The sequence below is a fragment of the Papio anubis genome, chromosome 16 (genome assembly GCF_008728515.1).
Source record: "Papio anubis isolate 15944 chromosome 16, Panubis1.0, whole genome shotgun sequence".
NCBI classification, from domain to species: domain Eukaryota; kingdom Metazoa; phylum Chordata; class Mammalia; order Primates; family Cercopithecidae; genus Papio; species Papio anubis.
In genome coordinates this window covers 9,094,942-9,116,253 of record NC_044991.1, presented here as the reverse complement: position 1 = coordinate 9,116,253, position 21,312 = coordinate 9,094,942, and the positions used below count along the sequence as shown (strand labels likewise).

The window sequence follows — 21,312 nt, the reverse complement described above, 5'->3', positions numbered from 1 at the left end:
TCTCTCCTTCCCCGACTCCCTCTTCCCTCAACACCCAATTCCGCAGCCCTGTCTGGGAGGGGCAGGCTCTCGCCCAGCGCCTACTCAGTGCTTTCCACATCCCACCTCAATTCTCATTTCATCCTCAAAAGAACCCTTGGAGGACAGTCTTTTCTCTCTCCCTCTTTTTTTTTTTTTTTTTTTTTTTTTGAGACAGGGTCTTGCTCTGTCGCCCAGGCTGTAGTGGAGTAGCTTGATTACCACTCACTGCAGCCTCGACCTCCTGGGCTCAAGCAGTCCTCCCACCTTAGCATCCCAAGTAGCCGGGACAACAGGCATGCACCACTACACCCAACTAATTTTTTTTTTTTAAAACAGTGTCTCACTTTGTTCCTCAGGCTGCACTGCAGAGGCGCGATTTCGGCTCACTGCAGCCTTGACCTCCCGGGTTCAAGTGATCCTGCTGCCTCAGATGCCCAAGTAGCTGGAACTACAGGTGTGCCACCACCATGCCCAGCTAATTTTTGTATTTTTTGTAGACACGAGCTTTCACCATGTTGCCCCAGCTGGTTTTAAGCTCCTGGGCTTAAACGATCCTCCCGCCTTGGCCTCCGAAAGTGCTGGGATTATTTGCGTGCGCCACCTTGCTGGTTGGAGGAGGGATTCATGTGATCCCCATTTCCCAGATAAGGAAACTGAGGCTGCAATGGGGGACAGGGGAGAAGCCTGTTCTCTCTGCCTTGTGGAAGCTGCCTGTCTCCTGCCCCTGCCTGAGCTCCTGCCCTGAGGCCGACTCGCTGCCTCTCTTGGTCCTGTCTTTGCTGTGGCTCCTCTGCCTCCCTTCTGCTCTCTGGTCTCTCTGCCACCTGAGAGCCCATCGTGGGGAGGCTGCCCTCGACCCTGGCCCAGAATCATCAGTGGGTCCTTCCCCCATCCCTGTTGCCCACTTAGCATGAGGCCCTGGAGCCGCGTGGTCACTTGGGTGGGAGGCCTGGCTGGCCAGAGCAGGCCCCAGCTCAGCTGCGTCTCCCTGGTAACCGTCATGAGCTGTATCTCCCCCTCTCTATCCTCCTCTTCCCTCCCTGCCCCTCCATGGCCTTCCAGCACTGGCTATCACTGCCAAGCACAATACCAGGCCTGGGAAAACTGCAATCGGGAGGCCAGGCCCGCCCTGCTCCCTAGAGGGAGGGAGGCAGGGCCTCTGTTCCCATCACCTGCCACCCCTCGCCCAGGTGGGGCAGGTGGCACTCTAGGAGTTCACTGCAGGGCGTCTGGTGCTTCCCAGCTGTGTCATCTTGGGTAACTTTGCTGCCTCGTCTTCTTTTCTTGGTAACAGCTTTACTGAGATGTCGTTCACATACCATAAAATTCACCTGCTTAAGGCGTTCAGTTCAGTTGTTTTTAGTACATTCACAGAATTGTGCAGCCATCACCACAGCCAATTATAGAACATTTTCATTCCCCAAAAAGAAACGTTCTACCCATCAGCAGCCCTCCCCTCTCCCTCCTCCCCAGCCCTGGTGACCACCAGTCGACTCCCTGTCTATGAGGATTTGCCTCAGAGACGGAATCATGCCCTCTGTGTTTTTTCGGGACTGGCTTCTTCTCTATGACCTTGCAAACATTCTAGCATAATGTGTGCAGGGTTCATCTAGGGTATAGCATGAATCAGTATTTCTTCTTTTCTTTTTCTTATGGCCAAGTGCTAGTCTACCATGTGGCTAGACCATACTTTATTTTTTGTTTTTATTATTTCTTTTTGAGACAGAGTCTCGCTCTGTTGCCCAGGCTGGAGTGCAGTGGCACAATCTCAGCTCACTGCAAGCTCCGCCTCCCGGGTTCACGCCATTCTCCTGCCTCAGCCTCCTGAGTAGCTGGGACTACAGGCGCCCACCACCACACACGGCTATTTTTTTGTATTTTTAGTAGAGACGGGGTTTCACCATGTTAGCCAGGATGGTCTCGATCTCCTGACCTCGTGATCCGCCCACCTCGGCCTCCCAAAGTGCTGGGATTACAGGTGTGAGCCACCGCACCCGGCCGACCATACTTTATTATCCATTCACCTGCTGATGGGCTTGGGCTGTTTTCACTTGTTGGCTGTTGTGAATGAGCGCTGGTGTGACCATTCATGAACACTTATGTCCAACTGTGTGGTTGCTTTTTTTTTTGGAGACAGAGTCTCGCTCAGTCACCCAGCCTGGAGTGCAATGGTGTGATTCTCATGCCTCAGCCTTCTGAGTAGCTGGGACTACAGGCATGCGCCACCACACCCAATTAATTTTTGTATTTTTGGGAGAGACGGGGTTTCACCATGTTGGCCAGGCTGGTCTTGAACTCCTGACCTCAAGTGATCTGCCCACCTCGGCCTCGCAAAGTGCTGAGATTACAGGTGTGCGCCACCACACCCGGCTGTTTGTGTGGTTGTTTCTTGAAGCTTCCGTTTTCTTCTCCCCAAAATGAGGATAATGAGTGAAAAGGCCAAACCTGGTTTGCCCTGCCTCCTGGAGTGAGCTCAGACAGAAAAGCCCCACGTCAGCCTTTTCAGGGTTGAAGGTCTGTGAGGTGAGCCAAGCCCGGGGCTCTACCGCCTTCCTGACCGGAGGGGGAGGGTTTTGGGAGGAGGGAGGATACTACTCCACCTCCACCCCCAGGCATGGCAGAGCCAGCTCAGCATCTTGGCTTAGAAAAATTTCTCTTGCTGTATTATCTTGAACAGAGGCCAAAAGACCTGCTCCAGTGGACTGCTGGACTCATCCAGGCCTGCTATGCAGTGTGTTCAGGCTTTCCGAGCTCTGGACTCCTAAGGAAACGTACAGGAACCTTGTGGGTGATTTTCCTTCCCTGGAAACTCCAAGCTCTGGGGTGAGAGGGGTATAAAATGGAGGTCACAGGCCTGTAATCTTAGCACTTTGGAAGGCTGAGGCAGGTAGATCAACTGAGGTCAGGAGTTCAAGATCAGCCTGGCCAACACGGTGAAACCCCGTCTCTACTAAAAATACAAAAATTAGTTGGGCGTTGTAGCAGGTGCCTGTAATCCTAGCTAGTTGGGAGGCTGAGGCAGGAGAAGTCACTTGAACCTGGGGTGGAAGTTGCAGTGACTTGAGATCACACCACTGTACTCCAGCCTGGGTGACAGGTGAGACTCTGTCTTTTTTTTTTTTGAGGCCGGGTCGCTGCTCCCAGGCTGGAGTGCAGTGGCCTGATCTCGACTCACTGCAAAGCTCCGCCTCGGGTTCACGCCATTCTCCCGCCTCGAGCCTCCCCAGTAGCTGAGACTACGAAGCCATACCAGCCCAACTGGTTTTGTGTATTTTCAGTAGAGGCCCGAGGGGGTTTCACCATGTTAGCCAGGATAGTCTCGATCTCCTGACCCTCGTGATCCACCCGCCTCGGCCTCCCAAGTGCTGGGATTACGAGCTGAGCCACGGCCCGGCCGACTCTGTCTTAAAAAAAAAAAAAAGAATTAGCTGGGCATGAGGGTGCATGCTTGTAAGTTCCAACTACTTGGGAGGCTGAGGTGGGAGGATTGCTTGAGCCCAGGAGATGGAGGCTGCAGTGAGTATGATCATGTCAGTGTTCCCCCAGTCGGATGAGACCATGTCTCTCAGAAAAAAAAAAAAAAAAAAAAAAAAGGATCAATGCTAGCCCATTTTACAGAACAGAAAATAGTCCAGAAGTTAAGGTGTTGATCAATGGGCGGACTGACTTGGCCCGTACCTGTAATCCCAGCACTTTGGGAGGCCACAGGGCCCGGATCACCTGAGAGGTCAGGATTCCAGTGCCACACGGCAGCAAAGGTGGAAACCCCATCTGTACTATACAAAAATTAGCCAGGCGTGGTGGCGGGCACCTGTAGTCCCCAGCTATTCCAGCAGGCTGAGGCAGCAGAATGCGCTTATACCCAGAGGCTGGAGGGCGCTGCAGTGAGTGGGTCGTGCCATTGCACTCCAGCCTGAGCAACAAGAGTGAGACTCTGTCACAAAAAAAAAAAAAGTTGACCAGGGCTAGGCCAGCCAGAAGGTGGAGGATGCAGGATTCAAACCCAGGCCTGGGTGTAGACCCACTCCCACCTGCCAAGTTGGAGCTGATGTGTGGCTTGGCTTGTAGGGTCACCAAGTTGTGGTGACAAAGCTAAGGTGAACCAGTGTGTGACTCTAGAGCAACTGACCCTTATGCCAAACCATATTCCAGACCATCACTGGCCACCCTACCCAGCCACCTCCCAGGCTCTCCCTGGAGTTAGAGATTGAACTGCAAACTGGAAGGACTTAGGGGTCATAAGACCCTAGTTTTGTTTTCTGGTGAGGACTCTGAGCCGATGGAGATTGCGTTTGTGACTTGAAGTCACGCCCGTGAGATAGCAGGTGGGACTAGCCCACCTGACTGTGGCAGGGTCCAGGCTGCTCCCCTGGACTGGGCTCACCTGTGCCCTCTTTCTTCCTCTTCCAGACAGGCCAGTGGCTGGTAGGGCGCAGAGCAGGGCCAGGCGGGCCACCACCGCCTGGGGCGCCCAAACCCCTCATAGGCCCCTGGGCCCCAGAGCCTGAGGCTCCGCCCGGCCACCATGACTTGGTCCACGTCACCCCAGTTGTGCCCGCTCCCTCCCCCAAGTCCCCAGTCTGGCCCACCTTCCCTTCCACAGGGAGGGCAGCGAAATTTGGGGCGAGGGTGGTGTCCCACCGGGACCTACCCAGCCCCCTGCCCTGGCCCAGGCCAGGACCTATTGGTAGTACCTGCCCTTGCCCAGGCCCTTGACCCTTGCCAGGACACAGGCTGATGCATCCCCATCCTTTTCCAACTCCTGTTGTCCTCTCACCTGGGATAGGGGCTTTGTGTGTGAACCTTCTAGTAACTGGATGGTGTCCCCCTCCATCCATTCATCCATCCTTTGCATCCATCCACCCATCCATCCATCCCTCACCCACCCACCCACCCACCTGTCCGTCCATCCATCCATCCATCCACCCATCCACCCATCCATTTGCCTGTCCGTTCGTCCGTCCATCCATCCATCCATCCATCCATCCATCATCCATCATCCATCCCACAAAAAGATTTACTGAGCTCCTGACCAAGGGGGGATCCAGGGATAAGACAAGCCCCCAGCCCATAAGCTGCTTACAATCTAGAGAACTTGTTCACCATCCATTACCACCAGCAGGGTTAGGAGTAGGACCCAGCAGGGGTACCAGAGGAGGCGATGTCTGGTTGGGTTTTGGAGAAGATGTATCAGGTGAAGAAGGGAGCTGGCGATTCTGGGCAGATGGCACAGTGTGGAGCAAAAGCAAGACACAGTTAACCTTTGGAGAGGGTGGGCAGGGGACAAAAGAGTAGCCCTGGGCCTTTGGGGTGGAGTCACCAATGAGGTGGCATGGGGGTAATAAGGGTCCCATATAGGGGAGGCCAAAGGGATCTTTTTGGGAAGGACAGGGTCTTGCTCTGTCACCCAGGCTGGAGTGCAGTGGTGCAGTCATGACTCTGCAGCCTCCAGCTTCCTGGGCTAAGCGATCCCACTCCCACCTCAGCCTCCTGAGTAGCTGGGACTACTGGCACATGTCACCACCCAGTTAATTTTTAAAAATATTTTTGGGCCAGATATGGTGGCTCATGCCTGGAATCCCAGCATTTTGGAGGAGTCCGAGGCAGGTGGATCAGTTGAGACAGAGGAGATGAAAACAGTGGCCAACATGGCTAACCCCACTGCAAAAACCCGTCTCTACTAAAAATGCCAAACTTAGCTGGATTGTGTGGTGGTGGGTGCCTGTAATCCTAGCTACTCAGGAGGCTGAGGCATGAGAATCACTTGAACCCGGGAGGTGGAGGTTGCAGTGTGCTAAGATTGTGCCCCTGCACTCCAGCCTGGGTGACAGAGCGAGACTCTGTCTCAAAAAAAAAAAAAAAAAAAAGAAGTTTTTTGTAAGAGATGGAAGTCTCTAATGCTTTGAGCTGATCTCAAACTCCTAGGCCCAAGTGATCCTCCCGCCTCAGCCTCCCAAAGTGCTGGGATGACAGGTGTGAGCCACTGTGCCAGGCCTCATTATCATCGAATGGGGATGACTACGTGGTTCCTGGCCTGGGGCAAGTTTCTCGCAGCCCTGAGGCAGGCTCAGCAGAAAGGGCCCAGAACAGCTGTAGGGGTCCGGGGAGGAGTTCCTCAGGCCACAGCTGCAATCCCACTACCCTATCTCCAGGACAGCCCGGGCCTCAGCTGGCCCCGTGTTCAAGGGCGTCTGTAAGCAGTTCTCACGCTCACAGGGCCATGGCTTCATCACCCCTGAGAACGGGTCCGAGGACATCTTCGTACATGTGTCTGAGTGAGTCCCCTCCACCTCCGTTCTTGGCCCCTGCCCTAGTGTCCCTAACGGTGCCTCAAAAATCTCTCTCCAGACCTCTCCCCTCCCTGGCTGAGGTCTGTATTCATGGCACCTTTTCTGTCCTCTGAGTAGGGACTGAAGGTGTGTTGGGGGAGGAGGGCTGTGGCCAGGTGGGGAGTGGGCATGCAGACCCCAGAAGCCTGGGAGCCAGCAGCTGGGCCCTGGATCCCATTCCAGCATCATGGGGGTCTGAGAGGGCTAGGCCAGCTCCTGAGCCTCTTGGCCTGGAAAGGGCCTTCAGGTGGATGGGCCAGGAGGTAGAGATGGATGTTATGCCTAGGCCTGGCCCCACCCCCTCCTAATGCCCGGAGGACTGGGGCGAGGTCACCGAGCTTCTCAGCTTTAGGGATCTCCCTGTGCCCTTTCACATCTCAGTCCTCAAGGGACCCAGAAAGGGAGGCACAGTTTATGAATCCCGTTTTATTTATTTATTTATTTTTTGAGATGGAGTCTCGCTCTGTTGCCCAGGCTGGAGTGCAGTGGCACAATCGTGGCTCAGTGCAACCTCCACTTCCTGGGTTCAAGTGATTCTGCCCCTCAGCCTCCCAAGTAGCTGGAATTACAGGTGTCAGCCACCACGCCCAGCTAACTTTTTTATTTTTAGTAGAGACAGGGTTTCGCCATGTTGGCCAGGCTGGTGTCAAACTCCTGACTCAGGTGATCCGCTCGCCTCGGGCTCCCAAAGTGTTGGGATTACAGGCGTGAGCCACTGTGCCTGGCCATGAGTCCCATTTTACAGATTCGAGAGCTGAGGTTCTGAGAAGCAAGGCCTGGCCAGGCCTCCTGACCTAGGGAGGCCTAGGGCCAGGCTGCCCCCGAGGCCAGGCCGCAGGACTGTCCAGGGCATAGGGCCTGCCACTGGGCTAACACCCCTCTTCCTGCCTGCCAGCATCGAGGGGGAGTACGTGCCAGTGGAGGGCGATGAGGTGACCTACAAGATGTGCCCTATCCCGCCCAAGAACCAGAAGTTCCAGGCCGTGGAGGTGGTGCTCACTCAGCTGGCCCCCCACACTCCCCACGAGACGTGGTCTGGCCAGGTCGTGGGCTCCTAGGCTGGGTGGCTCACAGGCCAGCTGGCCGGGGGGGTGGGGAGCCACACAGGGTGAACGGGCAGCAGCCAGCTCCATGCCCCACTGCCCTGGCTGATCAGTCCTTCGGTGGCCTCAGTGTGCACGTCTGTCTGTCTGTCTGTCCGTCTGTGCTTGTGGCTGTGAGCGTGTGCCTCCACCCACCCCATGACCCGTGACTACTATGCGAGCCGGAAAGGAGGTGGGTGGAGGGCGAGGCCACCAGACCTGGCTTCTCGCTGTCCACTGCCTTTCTCCTCCCCTCCCTGCCGCAGACACGCAGGACCCGCTCGCCCTTCTACCCATCCATCCCCATGGTGACTGAGCCTCGAGAGCCTGTGCTGGGCTCACTCCCTGGCCTCTGCCCCTGAGCTGTCCCATGTCAGTCCACAGTTCTCTGTGCTACTTACATCTCCCTCCCTTGGCTGAGGTCCCCCGCTACCATCTAGACCCTTCCCTCAGAAGCCTGGCCGGTGGGTGCTTTTGGGGAGCCTCCCAGCCACTGGCAGGGGAGGAGGACAAATACAGAGGCACACAGGCCCCTCACTGCTGAGGCCAGCCTTCCTTCCTACTCTGCTCTCAGTGCACGAGAGAGGCAGGAAGAGGGGCCTGAGGGCGGAAGGGGTTCGGGGCTCCCATTTCGCCGGCCAGTCCCTCCTCCTCAGCCTGGCAGTGGCTCTGGGCTCCTTCCCCTGGGCTGTACTGAGCCAAGCCCAGGGGTTTGCAGAGGGTGGGGGTCCATCTCTCCAGCTTGGCTGCAGCCCTCCTTTACCCCGACTCACAAGCACTACTGATGCTCTGCGCCACGCCCGGCTGACAGCTGCTGAGGACGCCGCGATGGACGGACACACGTCCATCAGGCAGGGCCGGGCCGGGGCACCCACAAGGAGGGCCCTCAGCCTGGGAGACTGGCCCTGCGGCCCCCGCGTCAAACCCTCTTCCCAAAGCCCTGACAGACCAGCGGCTGAGGTGTGGCTCTTGCTTTTACCGTGTCCATCCCTGAAGATGTGTGACTGTCGCTGTCACCTGGAGTCCTTTTGGGGCCAAGATGTGTATGCACTTGGGGTCGTGGCCATTCACTCCCATACAGGGGTGAGGGTGGCCTGGCCCGGGAGGCCAGGAAGGAGGGCCCTGTCTGCCTCCACCTCTGGGCGCACCCCCTGCCTACCACCCTCCCTTCTAGACAGCACATCGCCTGACTGGGCAGAAGTGGGGCCATTGTTCAAGGGAGGGCCGGCCAGGGGTGGGACCCTTATGAGACCCAGTATGTGAGTAAAACGGGGGGCTCAAATGCCCAGGATGAGGGGATCAGTGACTGTCTAGGAGGATCCCTGGCCTTGTAGGTGCCCCAAGACCCCAGGGTAGAGATCAGCCGGGATGCCTGCATCCCAACCCTGCCCCCAGGGCCTATCGCATAAAATCTGGGAGCCCAGAGCTGCTGAGGTATGCTGGTCAGCTCCCCTAAAATGGGCACGGCCCAGCCTGTCCCATGAGGAACAAAGGCCCCTGGCCCCTTGAGAGAGGGCTTGTTAGTGAGGGAGGACTCCTGGGGGCCCCCAAGGCTCCCCTCCTGTAGGGAGGCCACCTTTTAAGGTACCACTATCAGTCAGGATGTGGTGGCATCAGCCCTGGGGCCGCCTGGGTGGCAGGGGGGCAGCAGCTCTCCTCCCCACTCACAGGCCTTGCAGTGCCCATTTGGAATTCCTCCCAAGACCCCTGGCCACCCAAACCCCCCATTCTTCCTAACACTGGCAATAAACCCTCAACTGTGACCCACCGTGCCCTAAAGCTGCCTCTGTGTCAGGGTCCCCAAGGAAGGGGCTGGGGGTGGACACACCAAACCAGCTCTTCTCTGGGGCTTCAATGGCCCCCTCCTCGACTGGATCAGGGACTTCCTTTGTGACCTGGGCCAAGTCCCTGCCCTCTCTGTGCTGTTTACTCATCGGCAAAGTAGTGGCTGTGACGGCATGTGACTAGGGCCAATTATCCATTTAGACGCAACTGACACCTACTTTGTTTTGGGAAATTTAATACTGTGACAAAGTTCTTTAAAATAGGCGCCTGCGCCACCATACCCCACCGTCCAGGGAATAGGCACCTGCGCCACCATACCCCACTGTCCAGGAACAGGCGCCTACGTCACCATACCCCACCGTCCAGGGAATAGGCGCCTGCGCCACCATACCCCACCGTCCAGGGAACAGGCGCCTACGTCACCGCACCCCACCATCCGGGGAATAGGCGCCTGCGCCACCACACCCCACCGTCCAGGGAATAGGCACCTACGTCACCACACCCCACTGTCCAGGGAATAGGCACCTACGCCACCATACCCCACTGTCCAGGACAGGCAGGCAGGGCAGGCTAGATCTCGTACCGACACTTGTGCACGCCTCCTCCTGGCGCAGAAACCTGTTCTGTACCGAAATACAAGCAGCAGCTGTGGCCTCGGCCACCAGGTGGAGCATGGGGAACACTCTGGGCTCTGCGAGGACGGAGCCAGTGCCACTAGGAGCTGACTGGCTAGGGTTGGTTGTCCACACAGACTCTGGCCCCATTCGGGTGGGCCTCGCAGCAGGCGTCCTGGGCCAGAGGAGGGGCCCTGGCATCTATCCAACACCAGGACCTCTCTTTAGGCCTAGGCCAAACTCTTCAGAAGTCACAACGCACAGATGTGGGTCCTGGTCACGCCTCATGGGCTGTCTCTGGGAAGAAAATCTCCCGGCATCGCTGCACTGTGTCCTGAGGAGACACCACGCTGTGGCCAACAGTCCGGGGGTCAGCAAAGATCTCAAAGTCGTTCCCACCCTGCACACAGAGGACGGGCAGAGGAGGCATATTTAGGTGGAGTCGCTCTCCACGTTGGCTGCTAAGGACCTGCCCCTCCTCCTGCCCCTTCAGAACTGGCAGGAAGCCCACCTTCTCACTCCTGTCAGACCCGCCCTGACTTGCTGTGTGATGTAGAACAAGTGCCCAGCCCTCTCGGGGCCCCAGCCTTCTGATCTGTGTAACGGGGCTGGTAAGCAATGGCTGTTCTCCAGGAGCCCCCGCAAGAGGTCTGCTGTGTTGCCCCGTGTTCTGGCCTTGACCTGGGCGATTTGTGTTGGAGAAGCCACCAGACCTGGCTTCTGGCTGTCCACTGTGTTGGGGGAAACCTGGGGTGGGCCACACTCACAGGGCTGGTCTCGTTCCCAAAGAAGTGGATGGTGTCGAAGCTGTCCTGGTCCAGGCTATCCAGGCAGTAGCGCTTGTCCCAGCCCTCGGGGAAGACATCAAAGCTGATCATGCCTCCTGTGGGCAGGGGTGGGGACTGTTATTCCCTGCTGGGAGGGGCAGACAAGGCTAACAGAAGAGCTGCTTATTCATTCATTCATTCAACAACCCTTGGGGATTGGGACACGGGGCAGGAACAGGACACGGGACAGACTTAGGATCCTCAAGGAAGTTATGACACAGGTTGGAGAACAAACAAGACTACAAGACTACAAAGTGGGTGGGGGAAGCTCATCCAGCTAGGGTGGTCAGGGGAGACCTCTGACGAGGTGGCAATGAGCTGGGACCTGAGGCACAAAGTACAGCCCCTGAGGCAGGGAAGAAGATGAGTGTCCCAGCAAGGGAGGAGGCTGGGAGAGGCAGGGCGAGGACAGGCAGGCCCTGGGCATCACGTGGAGAGGGAGGAAGAGCCTAGGGAGGGCTTTGGGCAGAGGCACACCATGACTCCAGCTCCAGCCTCTCCGGCCACTGGGGAACGGGTGAGGTGGCAGAGAGGAGCCCGGCTGCGTCAGGTCAGTCGGAGGCTGGGATAAGCTGCTGGCTTTGGAGGTGTGAGCACCAGTGGGATTCCAGATGCAGGGCCCTGGGACTTCTAGGAGTTTGGACTTGGGAAGGGGCAGGGGAGAGCATTCAAGGGAGAGGCTCCGGTTTTTGGCCTGAGAAACTGGATGGGCATAGGGCATTTACCACTGAGGTGTGAGGTGGGGAAAACTGGGGGCCAGTAAACGCTGAGCCCCTTTCTGCATCAGGCTCAGCCACCCCCTCTGCCCTGAGTGGGGGAGGGGCTCCTAAAGCTACTGGGGGCCATAGCCTGGTCTTGCAAGGGGCGGAAGGTTCGAGGAGGGGCCCTGTACCAGGCCTCCCAAGCCCTCTGCAGGGTGGACGTACCTCGGGAGAACCTCAGCCCTTTGCCAGCAAACTCTGTTTTCAGGGCTTCCACGAACTTCTCCCGGATCTTCTCTTTCTGCAGAGGGGAGGGGGCGGATGGCAGCTCAGAGAACCTGCTGTGTGCCAGGCCCCGGCTGGGCACACAGTCCACGTGAGCGTGCTGAGCCTTCTAGGTGGGCTGAGAGTGTCCCAAGCTGTGAAGAAATCTTTCCACATGGCCGAGGCTGGCTGCACCTCCCGTCTCTGGAGAACAAGGCTGGTCAATGGACAGCCCCACGTGCAAGGCCAGCCTCGGCAGGGACTGGCACTGTGACCTCGAGCTGGTTACTCACTCTCTGGCCTCAGTGTCCTCATCTAAGGAAGGGAAGTACTCATCCCCACTTCAGCGTTCTGGAAGACAAGCTGGGTCAAGCATTTACACCAGCTCTGGGCCGGGGCAGGGCACATGGATCAGGAAGGTTCATGCCCCTCCAGTGCCAGAAGGGGGCAAACAAGAGCCAAAACTACTTGAGAAGGTGGGGAGTTAGTGTGTGGCTCCCCAACCCCATGCCAGGCATGGTCCATGCGCCACCTCATCCAGTCCTCATGACAGGCCATGGGATGGGAACTGTTATTACCCCCACCTTACACATAAGCAAACTGAGGCACACGGTAATAAAGCTGTTTTTCCAGGTTACGAGGCAAATGGGTAGAGCCGGGACTGGGAACCTGGGTGGACAGGAAGGGATCACCTCTCAGCACGTGTGTGTGGGAGAGTGGTTGTTTGCCAATGACCAGTTGTAACTACTCCAACAAAAAAAGTCCCCGTGGCTGTGCGCAGTGGCTCACGTCTGTAATCCCAGCACTTTGGGAGGCCAAGGTGGGCAGATCACTTGAGGCCAGAGTTTGAGACCAGCCTGAACATGGCAAAACCCTGTCCTTACTAAAAAATACAAAAATTAGGCCAGCATGGTGGCTCACGCCTGTAATCCCAGCACTTTGGGAGGGTGAGGAGGGCCGATCACAAGGTTAAGAGATCAAGACCATCCTGGCTAGCGTGGCGAAACCCTGTCTCTACTAAAAGTACAAAAATTAGCTGGATGTGGTGGCTCACACCTGTAGTCCCAGCTACTCGGGAGGCTGAGGCAGAAGAATTGCTTGAACCCAGGAGGCAGAGGTTGCAGTGAGCCGAGATTGTCCCACAGCACTGAGTGACAGAGCAAGACTCTGTCTCCAAAAAAAAAAAAAAAGGGTATTTCTTTGCAAGGCGCAGTGGTTCACACCTATAATCCTGGTGCTTTGGGAGGCTGAGGCAGAAGGCCCACTTGAGGCTAGGAGTTCAAAACTGGCCTGGGAGACACAGTGAGATCCCATCCCTACAAAAAATTTTAAATTTTAAAAATCAGCCTGGCATGGAGGAATGCACCTGTGGTCCCAGCTACTCAGGAGGCTGAGGTGTGAGGATCGCTTGAGCCTGAGAGATCAAGGCCGCAGTGAGCTAGGACTGGATCACTGCACTGCACTCCAGACTGGGCAACAGAGTTAAGACCCTATCTCAAAAACAACAATAACGACAAAAAGTATGCCGTGTACCAGGCATAGGAGATCCAGAGGAGAACAAGCCGCAGAAATCCCTGCCCTGATGGAGCTTACAGTTCTGGGACAGGGACAGACAGTAATTCGGGTTTTGAAAGTAGATGGTGGAAGTTGTCCAACGCTGCTTGGGGAGAAATAAGGTAGGGGAAGGAGCAGGAAGTGCAGCAGTGGATGTGATACTCTGGGAGGCCCCACTGGGAAAAGGACAGGAAAGGTGATTTGAAGGAGAGGAGGAGGGACGAGCTGGGCCTGAGAGAAGTGTGCTCTGGCAGAGGCACAGCACTCTAGAATCAGCCAAGAGGCCATAGCTGGAGCAGAGGGCAGGGAGAGCCACCGAACAGGTCAGAGAATGACGGAACGACGTGGACGGGCCAGCGTGGAAAGTTTTGGAAGGGTGGATCACTCCATCGCCGAGAGGGAGGGAGGCGGTGGGGAGAAAAGCAAAATGCACATCAAGGTTCAGCAGAGGCAGCACAGGCAGAGGTAAGAGGACCTTGGTGTGTTCCAGGAATAGAAAGTGGAACTTGAAGGGCACAGAGAGGAGACGCGGAGAGCCAGAGCCAGGCAGAGCCCTCAGGGCTTGGGGCACCATAGCAGGGGGCTAGAACATCATCCAGGTGGCAACGAGGAGGCAAGGAAGGATTGTAAGTGAGGGGGCAGGGCTGGGAGGTGAATGCGGCTGACGCGTTTGAAAGGTTCTAATGGGCCGGGCGCAGTTGCTCACGCCTGTAATCTCAGCACTTTTGGAGGCCCAGGCAGGTGGATCACCTTAGGTCAGGAGTTCAAGACCAGCCTGGCCAACATGGTAAAACCCTGTCTCTACTAAAAAAGTACAAAACTTAGCTAGGTGTGGTGGTGCACACCTGTAATCCCAGCTATTTGGGAGGCTGAGGCAGGAGAATCGCTTGAACACGGGAGGTGGGAGTTGCAGTGAGCTGAGATCATGCCACTGTACTCCAGCCTGGGTGACAGAATGAGACTCTTATCTCCCTCCCCGCCCCCCCAAAAAAAGAAAGAAAGAAAGGTTCTCAGTGCCATTGCCGGAGAGCAGGCTGGCAGGGTTATGCAGCGGGTAGGGAGGGACAGAGAGGAAAGTTGGGGCAATCTGGGGCGGGGGAAAGCGGTAATCTAGAGTGGGGTCTCAGTTCTGCAGATGAACAGATTTGACACTGACTCGAGAGGCTGATGAAATAGGAGCTGTTGGACCCGATGTGGGTGGGAAGGTGGAAATGATGTTCCCAGGTGTTGGCCTGGCTCAGTGGGTGGCTGCTGGTGCTGGTCACCTAGGAAGGGGGACCAGCAGCGTTGGAAAGATGCACGTGTGTCTACAACAATGGCACACGGTAGGTGCCTGAAAGGGTATCAGTTAAATCAGAACACATCCCCCCAGTCTATTTTACCGATGAGAAAATAAAGGCTCAGATAAATTGAGTGACTGAGGCCCTACAGGCCTAAGGTTGCATAGCTAGTGGTACCTTGTCCAGTTCGGAGAACTCGATCCGTTCCTCCAGGGTGCAGCTCCGGCCGATGGGCGAGATGTTCAGCATGCCATTCCGGAACTCAATGAAGGTTCCACTGGTAGTGAGGGAGGGCGGGAGCCAGAGAGAACCAGAACGGCCCTGAATTCAAATCTAGCCCCACCTGGGACCCCAGCCTCCTAGGACTCCAAAGGGGAAAATAATCCACACTCCCCGTAAAAAATCAGGGGCCCAGGTATCTCCAGGCTCCCTCTGAGGGACCCACACTTCTCCTCCCTCAGGCCCCAGGTTCTGGAGACCAGGCTGGTGGGACCTCACCGCTTCTTGGGCAGCCTGAGCAGGGCCATGTAGCTGAGGCAGAAGTTGATCAAGTCCTGCAGCAGCTCCTCCCCCAGGTGGTTCTGGATGGTCTGGCCAAGGAACACAGAGCTCTGAGCGTGGCCTAGGCTGCCTGACCCTGAGACAGGCACAGTGTCTCTCCCCCAGCCCCGGACAGAAGGCACCCTTGGACTGCTCCACTATGGAAAAGCGGGGTGCCCCTGGCTAAGCCCTGGAGGACACTGACCTGCTTGGAGAGCAGTCGTCCGTGCTTATATTGCACTGTCCCGTTCTCAGCAAACACATAATCAAACTTCTCAATGACTTCGGGGTCACATAGAGGACAGGAGGAAGAAAGACTGTGACACCAGGTCTGTGATCCCATAGGCAAGTAAAAAGACAGGAAGCCCACACCCTTGGTTTCGTATTCAAAGGCCATTTGTTCAATCTGAGGCTGCAACCTGCTTCTCCAGCCTTTCTCCTTCTGCAGTTTGGTTTTCTTCCAAAGAAGCCAGTCACACCTGTGGGCCTCTGCACACAGGCATCCATGCAGGTCCTTCTGTCAGGACCGCCCTTCCCTGGCTTCCCTGCCACTCATCCTCCAAGATCCAGCTTCCTCCTCTGGAAGCCATGCAGCACTCTCTGGCAGAGGGCATCATTTACACTCTGTGCTCCCCTGCCCCTCTGCAGATGAGCTTCCTTCTGCTCTACAGCTGCCATCGCACTGGGTTCTCAAGGCTGGGTGCATGGGAGAGTTGGAGGTTTCAGCTCTGGCTGCCAGGAGAAGCAGCTGGAGTGGGTGGGAGGTGGGAGGCGCAGGGAGCACAGCTCAGAGGCTGTTGTGGGGTCTGGGTGGCACGTGGTTACCTAGACTATGAAGGCATGGTGGAGATGGAGACAGAGGGGACAGGGAGATATTTTGGGGTTTGCTGATGGAATAAACAAGAGGTGGGGAAAAGGAAAAATTCGAGGAAGTTTCTGGCTTGAGGAACTGGAGGCACCCACTTTGACTGGTCTGAGACCAGGAGCTCTGAGGTCCAATCAATTTTCTGGATAACTTCAGAGTCGTCCTCTGTTAAATGGGATGATCACGCCTACTCTAAAGTGTGATTGTGGGGATTAAATGCAATGGAATAACATTAACACATGATCATTTTTGACAAATGGTAGCCATCATTGGTTCTGCCCTTTTTTTTTTTTTTTTTGGAAGCAGAGCCTCATTCTGTCACCCAGGCTGGAGTGCAGTGGCCTGATCTTGGCTCACTGCAACCTCCACCACTCAGGTTCAAGCGATTCTCCTGCCTCAACCTCCCGAGTAGCTGGGATTGCAGGCACGTGCCACCATACCGAGCTAATTTTTTGTATTTTTAGTAGAGACGGGGTTTCACCATGTTGGGCACGCTGGTCTTGAACTCCTGATCTCAAGTAATCCACCTGCCTTGGCCTCCCAAAGTGCTGGGATTACAGGCGTAAGCCACCATGCCAGCCAGTTCAGCCCATTTTAAAGATGAGGAAATCAAGACTCAGAAGGCAGAAATGAGAATGTAAACTGCATAAGGGCAGGTTTTGCTTGCTTTGTCCCAGCTATTTCTCTAGGGCCTGGCACAATCCCTGGCAATAGGAGGTGCTCAAGTGTTTGTCACATCAGTGAGGGAACTATCTGGCTGTTCTCTCTCTACTTCTTCTGCCCCACAGAAGCAGGACTGGCTCTTTTAAGATGCCCAGGAATCTCTCAAACTCCCCACTCCCTCTACCCCCAGTCTCACTCTTACCTTCATCCCCGTCACCCAGCTGCTCAGCGATCTTAGAGTAGTCAGAGCCGCCCACCACACCGATCTGCACTCTGCTTCGCAGCTTCTGCAGGAAGGCGGCCACCTCAGGGTCAATTTTCTATGGGGGGAGAGGGGAAGCATAGCATTCTGGCTTTCAGCATGTCTGGGACCTCCACTTAGCCCTCACTTAGTGCTCAGAACCCAGGGAGCCCACGTTCTAACTGGATCTGAAGCAGTACGAAGCTTAGACACCAAAAATTAGACAGGTTGGGCACCATGGCTCAGGTCTGTAATCCCAACACTTTGTGAGGCCACGGCAGAAAGATTGCTTGACCCAGGAGTTTAGAGCCTAGGCAGCAAAGGAAGACATCGTCTCTATGAAAAAAAAAAAAAAAATTTTTTTTTTTTGGAGACGAACTTTTGCTCTGTTGCCCAGGCTGGATTGCAGTGGTGTGATCCTGGCTCACTGCAACCTCCATCTCCCATGTTCAAGTGATTCTTCTGCCTCAGCCTTCTGAGTAGCCAAGACTACAGTTGCCCAACACCACACCCAGCTAATTTTTGTATTTTTAGTAAAGACGGGGTTTCACCATGTTGGCCAGGGTGGTCTCGAACTCCTGACCTCAAGTGATCTGCCCCCCCTCGGCCTCCCAAAGTGCTGGGATTACAGGCATGAGCCAGTGCGCCTGGTCTTTTTTTTTTTTTTTTTTTTTCTGCGGTGGAGTCTGGCTCTGTCACCCAGGCTGAAGTACAGTGGTGTGAACTCGGCTCACTGAAACCTCTGCCCAGGCTGGAATATAATGGCGCAATCTCAGCTCACTGCAACTTCTGCCTCCCGGGTTCAAGCGATTCTCCTGCCTCAGCCTCCTGAGTAGCTGGGATTACAGGCGCCTGCCACCATGCGCAGCTAATTTTTTTTTTTTTTTTTTAATTTTTAGTGGAGACAGGGTTTTGCCATGTTGGCCAGGTTGGTCTTGAACTCCTGACATCAGGTGATCCACCCACCTGGGCCTCCCAAAGTGCTGGGATTACAGGCATGAACCACTGCGCCCAGCCCATGCCTGGCTAATTTTTAAAAATTTTCGGTCGGGCGCAGTGGCTCATGCCTGTAATCCCAGCACTTTGGGAAGCCCAGGCGGTGGATCACCTGAAGTCAGGAGTTCGAGATCAGCCCGGCCAACCTAGCAAAACCCTGTCTCTACAAAAGTTAAAAAATTAGCTGGGCGTGGTGGTAGGCGCTTGTAATCCCAGCTACTCAGGAGGCTGAGGCAGGAGAATCACTTGAACCCCGGAGGTTGAGGTTGCAGTGAGCCCAGATCACGCCATCGCATTCTAGCCTGGGGGACAAGAACAAGACTTTGTCTCCAAAAAAAAAAAAAATTAGCCAGGCATGGTGGCACTCGCCTGTAGTCCCAGCTACTCCAGAAGCTGAGGCGGGACAACCACTTGAGCTCAGGAGTTCGAGGCTGCAGTGAGCTGTGATGGCGCCACTGCACTCCAGACTGGCTGACAAAGCGAGACCCTGTCTCTAACAACAACAACAAAATAGCATCACAATCAAGTTGATTCTTGAGGAGCCAAAGAACAACAACAACAAAAATAGCCCCACAAAACAATGTTTAATATTTGCTCTGGGCAAACAGATCCAGATAAAGGCCTGGAGGAAAGCCACACCACAGTAACCACATTACCTTGGGGAGTGGGGCCAGGCCTGGGATCCTGGTGTAGTCAGAGGGGACTTTACCCTTCTCTGTTAGGTTTTCATTCTTTACCAGGAGAGTGTGATCATGAATATGTGTACAATTAAAAATTAACTTTCAAAAGGCACTAAGCACAGAGGCTGGCCCGTAGACAAATTAATAGGCTGTTCTTATTCAGGTTGTTATGTTTGTGGAACAAAAGGTCAGAGGGAGGCGTCAGAACTGCGCCTAGGCCCTGCCACCTTTGTTCCAGTTCTTTTATTTATTTATTTGTTTGTTTGAGATGGAGTTTCACTCTTGTTGCCCAGGCTGGAGTGCGATGGCACAATCTTGGCTCACTGCAACCTCTACCTCCTGGGTTCAATCGATTCTCCTGCCTCTGCCTCCTGAGTAGCTGGGACTATGGGCAGGCACATGCCACCACACCCAGCTATTTTTTTTTTTTTTTTTGGAGACAGAGTCTCGCTCTGTCGCCCAGGCTGGAGTGCAATGGCACATTCTCGGTTCACTGCAACCTCTGTCTCTCTGGTTCAAGCGATTCTCCTGCCTCAGCTTCCCGAGCAGCTGGGATTACAGGTGCATGCCACCATGCCTAGCTAATTTTTTGTATTTTTAGTAGAGACGGGGTTTCACCATATTGGTCAGGCTGGTCTTGAACTCCTGACATTGTGGTCTGTCCGCCTTGGCCTCCCAAAGTGCTGGGATTACAGGCATGAGTCACTGAACCCAACCTCATTTTTGTATTTTTAGTAGAGACAGAGTTTCACCATGTTAGCCAGGCTGGTTTCGAATTCCTGACCTCAGGTGATCCACCCACCTCAGCCTCCCAAAGTGCTGGGATTACAGGCATGAGCCACTGCACCCAGCCCACCTTCACTCCAGTCCTGTCATCTTCCTCCAGTCCTGTCATCTTCCTCCCGGACCCACCCCTGCAGGAAGGCAGAGCGGGCTGATTCTTCCTTGAGTCCCCAGGGCCCAAGCCAGGGTAATTTCACCACAGAGGATGGGGAGGGGCATTTGGGACCTAAGAGAGGAGGCTAAGACCTGGGTTCCCATCAGCCACTGCCCAGTAAAGCCCATCCCACTGTTCCCCCACGCTAGGAGACCTGTCGGTTGGTCCTTGAGGCCCCCAGACTGGAGGGTGGGTTACCCACAGGGAGGGCACGAATGAAACCTGCTTACTGATGCATCCAGCTGGTGAGGGGGCTTTTGGGGACTCACTCACAATGAGACCCAGTGGGAGAAAAACTGAGCAGAGGTAAGAGGCTCAACACAGTGAGTCCTTAGAAGAAAACCACACTCTTACCCTCACTATGCCTCAGTGTCCTCACAGCAAACAGACTAGGCCTGAAGCCTCTCACCTACGGGTGGGTAGAGCCCATAAACGAATTTGAAAAGAAGCCCTCTCTGCTCCACGACTGGGGGTGGAAGGTAAAGTGGATGATAGGGCTTCAGAAACTAGACTCAGGCCCAGGCCTGCAAAGGTCGGGGTGGGAAGACTCTGAGACCCCCTGTCTCCTACCAGATGGTGACTGACACTTGGCTGCGTGCTTGTGTGCCTGGAACCCCGGTTCAGAAGCCAGCTCTGACCACTGGTGCGTTGTAGGGCTGAACCAGGGTGGGATCCCCAGCTCAGGAGGCTGGGGCCTCCGGGAGCCAGGCCCTAGGGGCATGTGAAAGCATCTGGGGACAGAGGGAGCTAGGCCCCTGATCGCAGCCTCTTCCCTCCAGTACTGGATCCTACCCCAACACTCCCAAGCAGAACACAGGCAGGGACGCTGCTGGGGCAGTGACATGGAGGGCCAGGTCCCCTCACTCCCGGTGGGTGGCCCCGGATGTCAGGGGGCCGGGTACTGCCGCATGCTACACTCGGTCCCGGCGTGTCCACGGTCACTCTGCTGCAGATCCCACACACAGCCTCGGGGGTGTCCGCGTGACACTCCCGGCGGGAGCTTCCAAACTTCAGGGTCCTACCTGGCGAGCCGGCGTGAGGGTCCCGTCCACGTCAAACAGGCAGAGGACCCGCTCCTTCCTGCGGGCTCCCTGGGCGGTGACTGCCATGGCTGCAGCTCCGCGCGCGGGGCGGAGTCTGGAAGATGCAGCCGCAGAAGCAGCGCAGGGATAAGATTCGACAGGGCGGGGCTTTAGGGGGCGGGGCCAGCAGGCGGCCTGATTGCCCCGAAGGGGCGTGGTCTCGGCGGACCGAAGCGGGGGAGGGGCCTGAGTTGATTCTGATTGCTCCTGGAAGAGGCGGGCGAGGCATAGGGCGGAGCGCAGCCCTCCAGGTTCGATTGGATTCCTTCAAACAAGACGGAGGCGGGGCCTGAGCCTGGGCCCGGCGGGAAGTGAGTGAGTGAACCCGGAAGACAGGGGAGGGGCCAGAATTGGCGGGTTGATAGTGATTGCAACAGGCCGATTAAAGGGCTGGGTCGGGCGGGGCCTCTACCGTACTGTGCAGTGCCTGGTGGACCAGGCGGGACTAAGAGAGCCGAGGTCGCTCTCCACTCTCAAAAGACTTGTGGTCATCTCTTTGCCTTACAAATTTTGAGCTGTAGGCCCGGCTCACGCCTGTAATCTCAGCAGTTTGGGAGGTCGAGGCGGGCGGATCACCTGAGGTCGGGAGTTCGAGACCAACCTGACCAACATGGAGAAACCCCGTGTCTACTAAATATACAAAATTCGCCGGGCGTGGTGGTGCATGCCTGTAATCCCAGCTACTCAGGAGGCTGAGGCAGGAGAATCGCTTGATTCCAAAGAAGCCAGAGGTTGCTTTGAGCGGGAAGCAGAGGTTGCTGTGAGCCAAGATCGCGCCATTGCACTCCAGCCTGAGCAACGACAGTGAAACTCTGCCTCAAAAAAAAGAAAGAAAAGAAAAGAAAAAGAAA

General features: G+C 55.8%; 2 protein-coding genes across 2 annotated transcripts; one reads left to right on the top strand and one right to left on the bottom strand.

The window, feature by feature from the left end:
- The first annotated feature begins 931 nt into the window (after positions 1 to 931).
- CSDC2 (cold shock domain containing C2) lies at positions 932 to 9,200 on the top strand. The gene is given in 7 exon segments (XM_031656124.1): positions 932 to 1,012; positions 4,432 to 4,609; positions 4,612 to 4,654; positions 4,656 to 4,694; positions 5,150 to 5,167; positions 6,174 to 6,296; positions 7,246 to 9,200. Coding segments are annotated over 7 exon segments (645 nt in total). The 3' UTR covers positions 7,409 to 9,200.
- A 235-nt stretch (positions 9,201 to 9,435) lies between these two features.
- Positions 9,436 to 20,568, bottom strand: PMM1 (phosphomannomutase 1). Its single transcript, XM_003905614.3, has 8 exons — positions 20,402 to 20,568; positions 16,728 to 16,845; positions 15,203 to 15,279; positions 14,956 to 15,047; positions 14,635 to 14,734; positions 11,585 to 11,660; positions 10,599 to 10,714; positions 9,436 to 10,231 (listed from the first exon to the last, which is right to left on the bottom strand). Exons 1-8 carry the CDS (start codon positions 20,486 to 20,488, stop codon positions 10,109 to 10,111), a joined length of 789 nt encoding a protein of 262 aa, XP_003905663.1. The 5' UTR covers positions 20,489 to 20,568; the 3' UTR covers positions 9,436 to 10,108.
- Between the last annotated feature and the right edge of the window lie 744 nt (positions 20,569 to 21,312).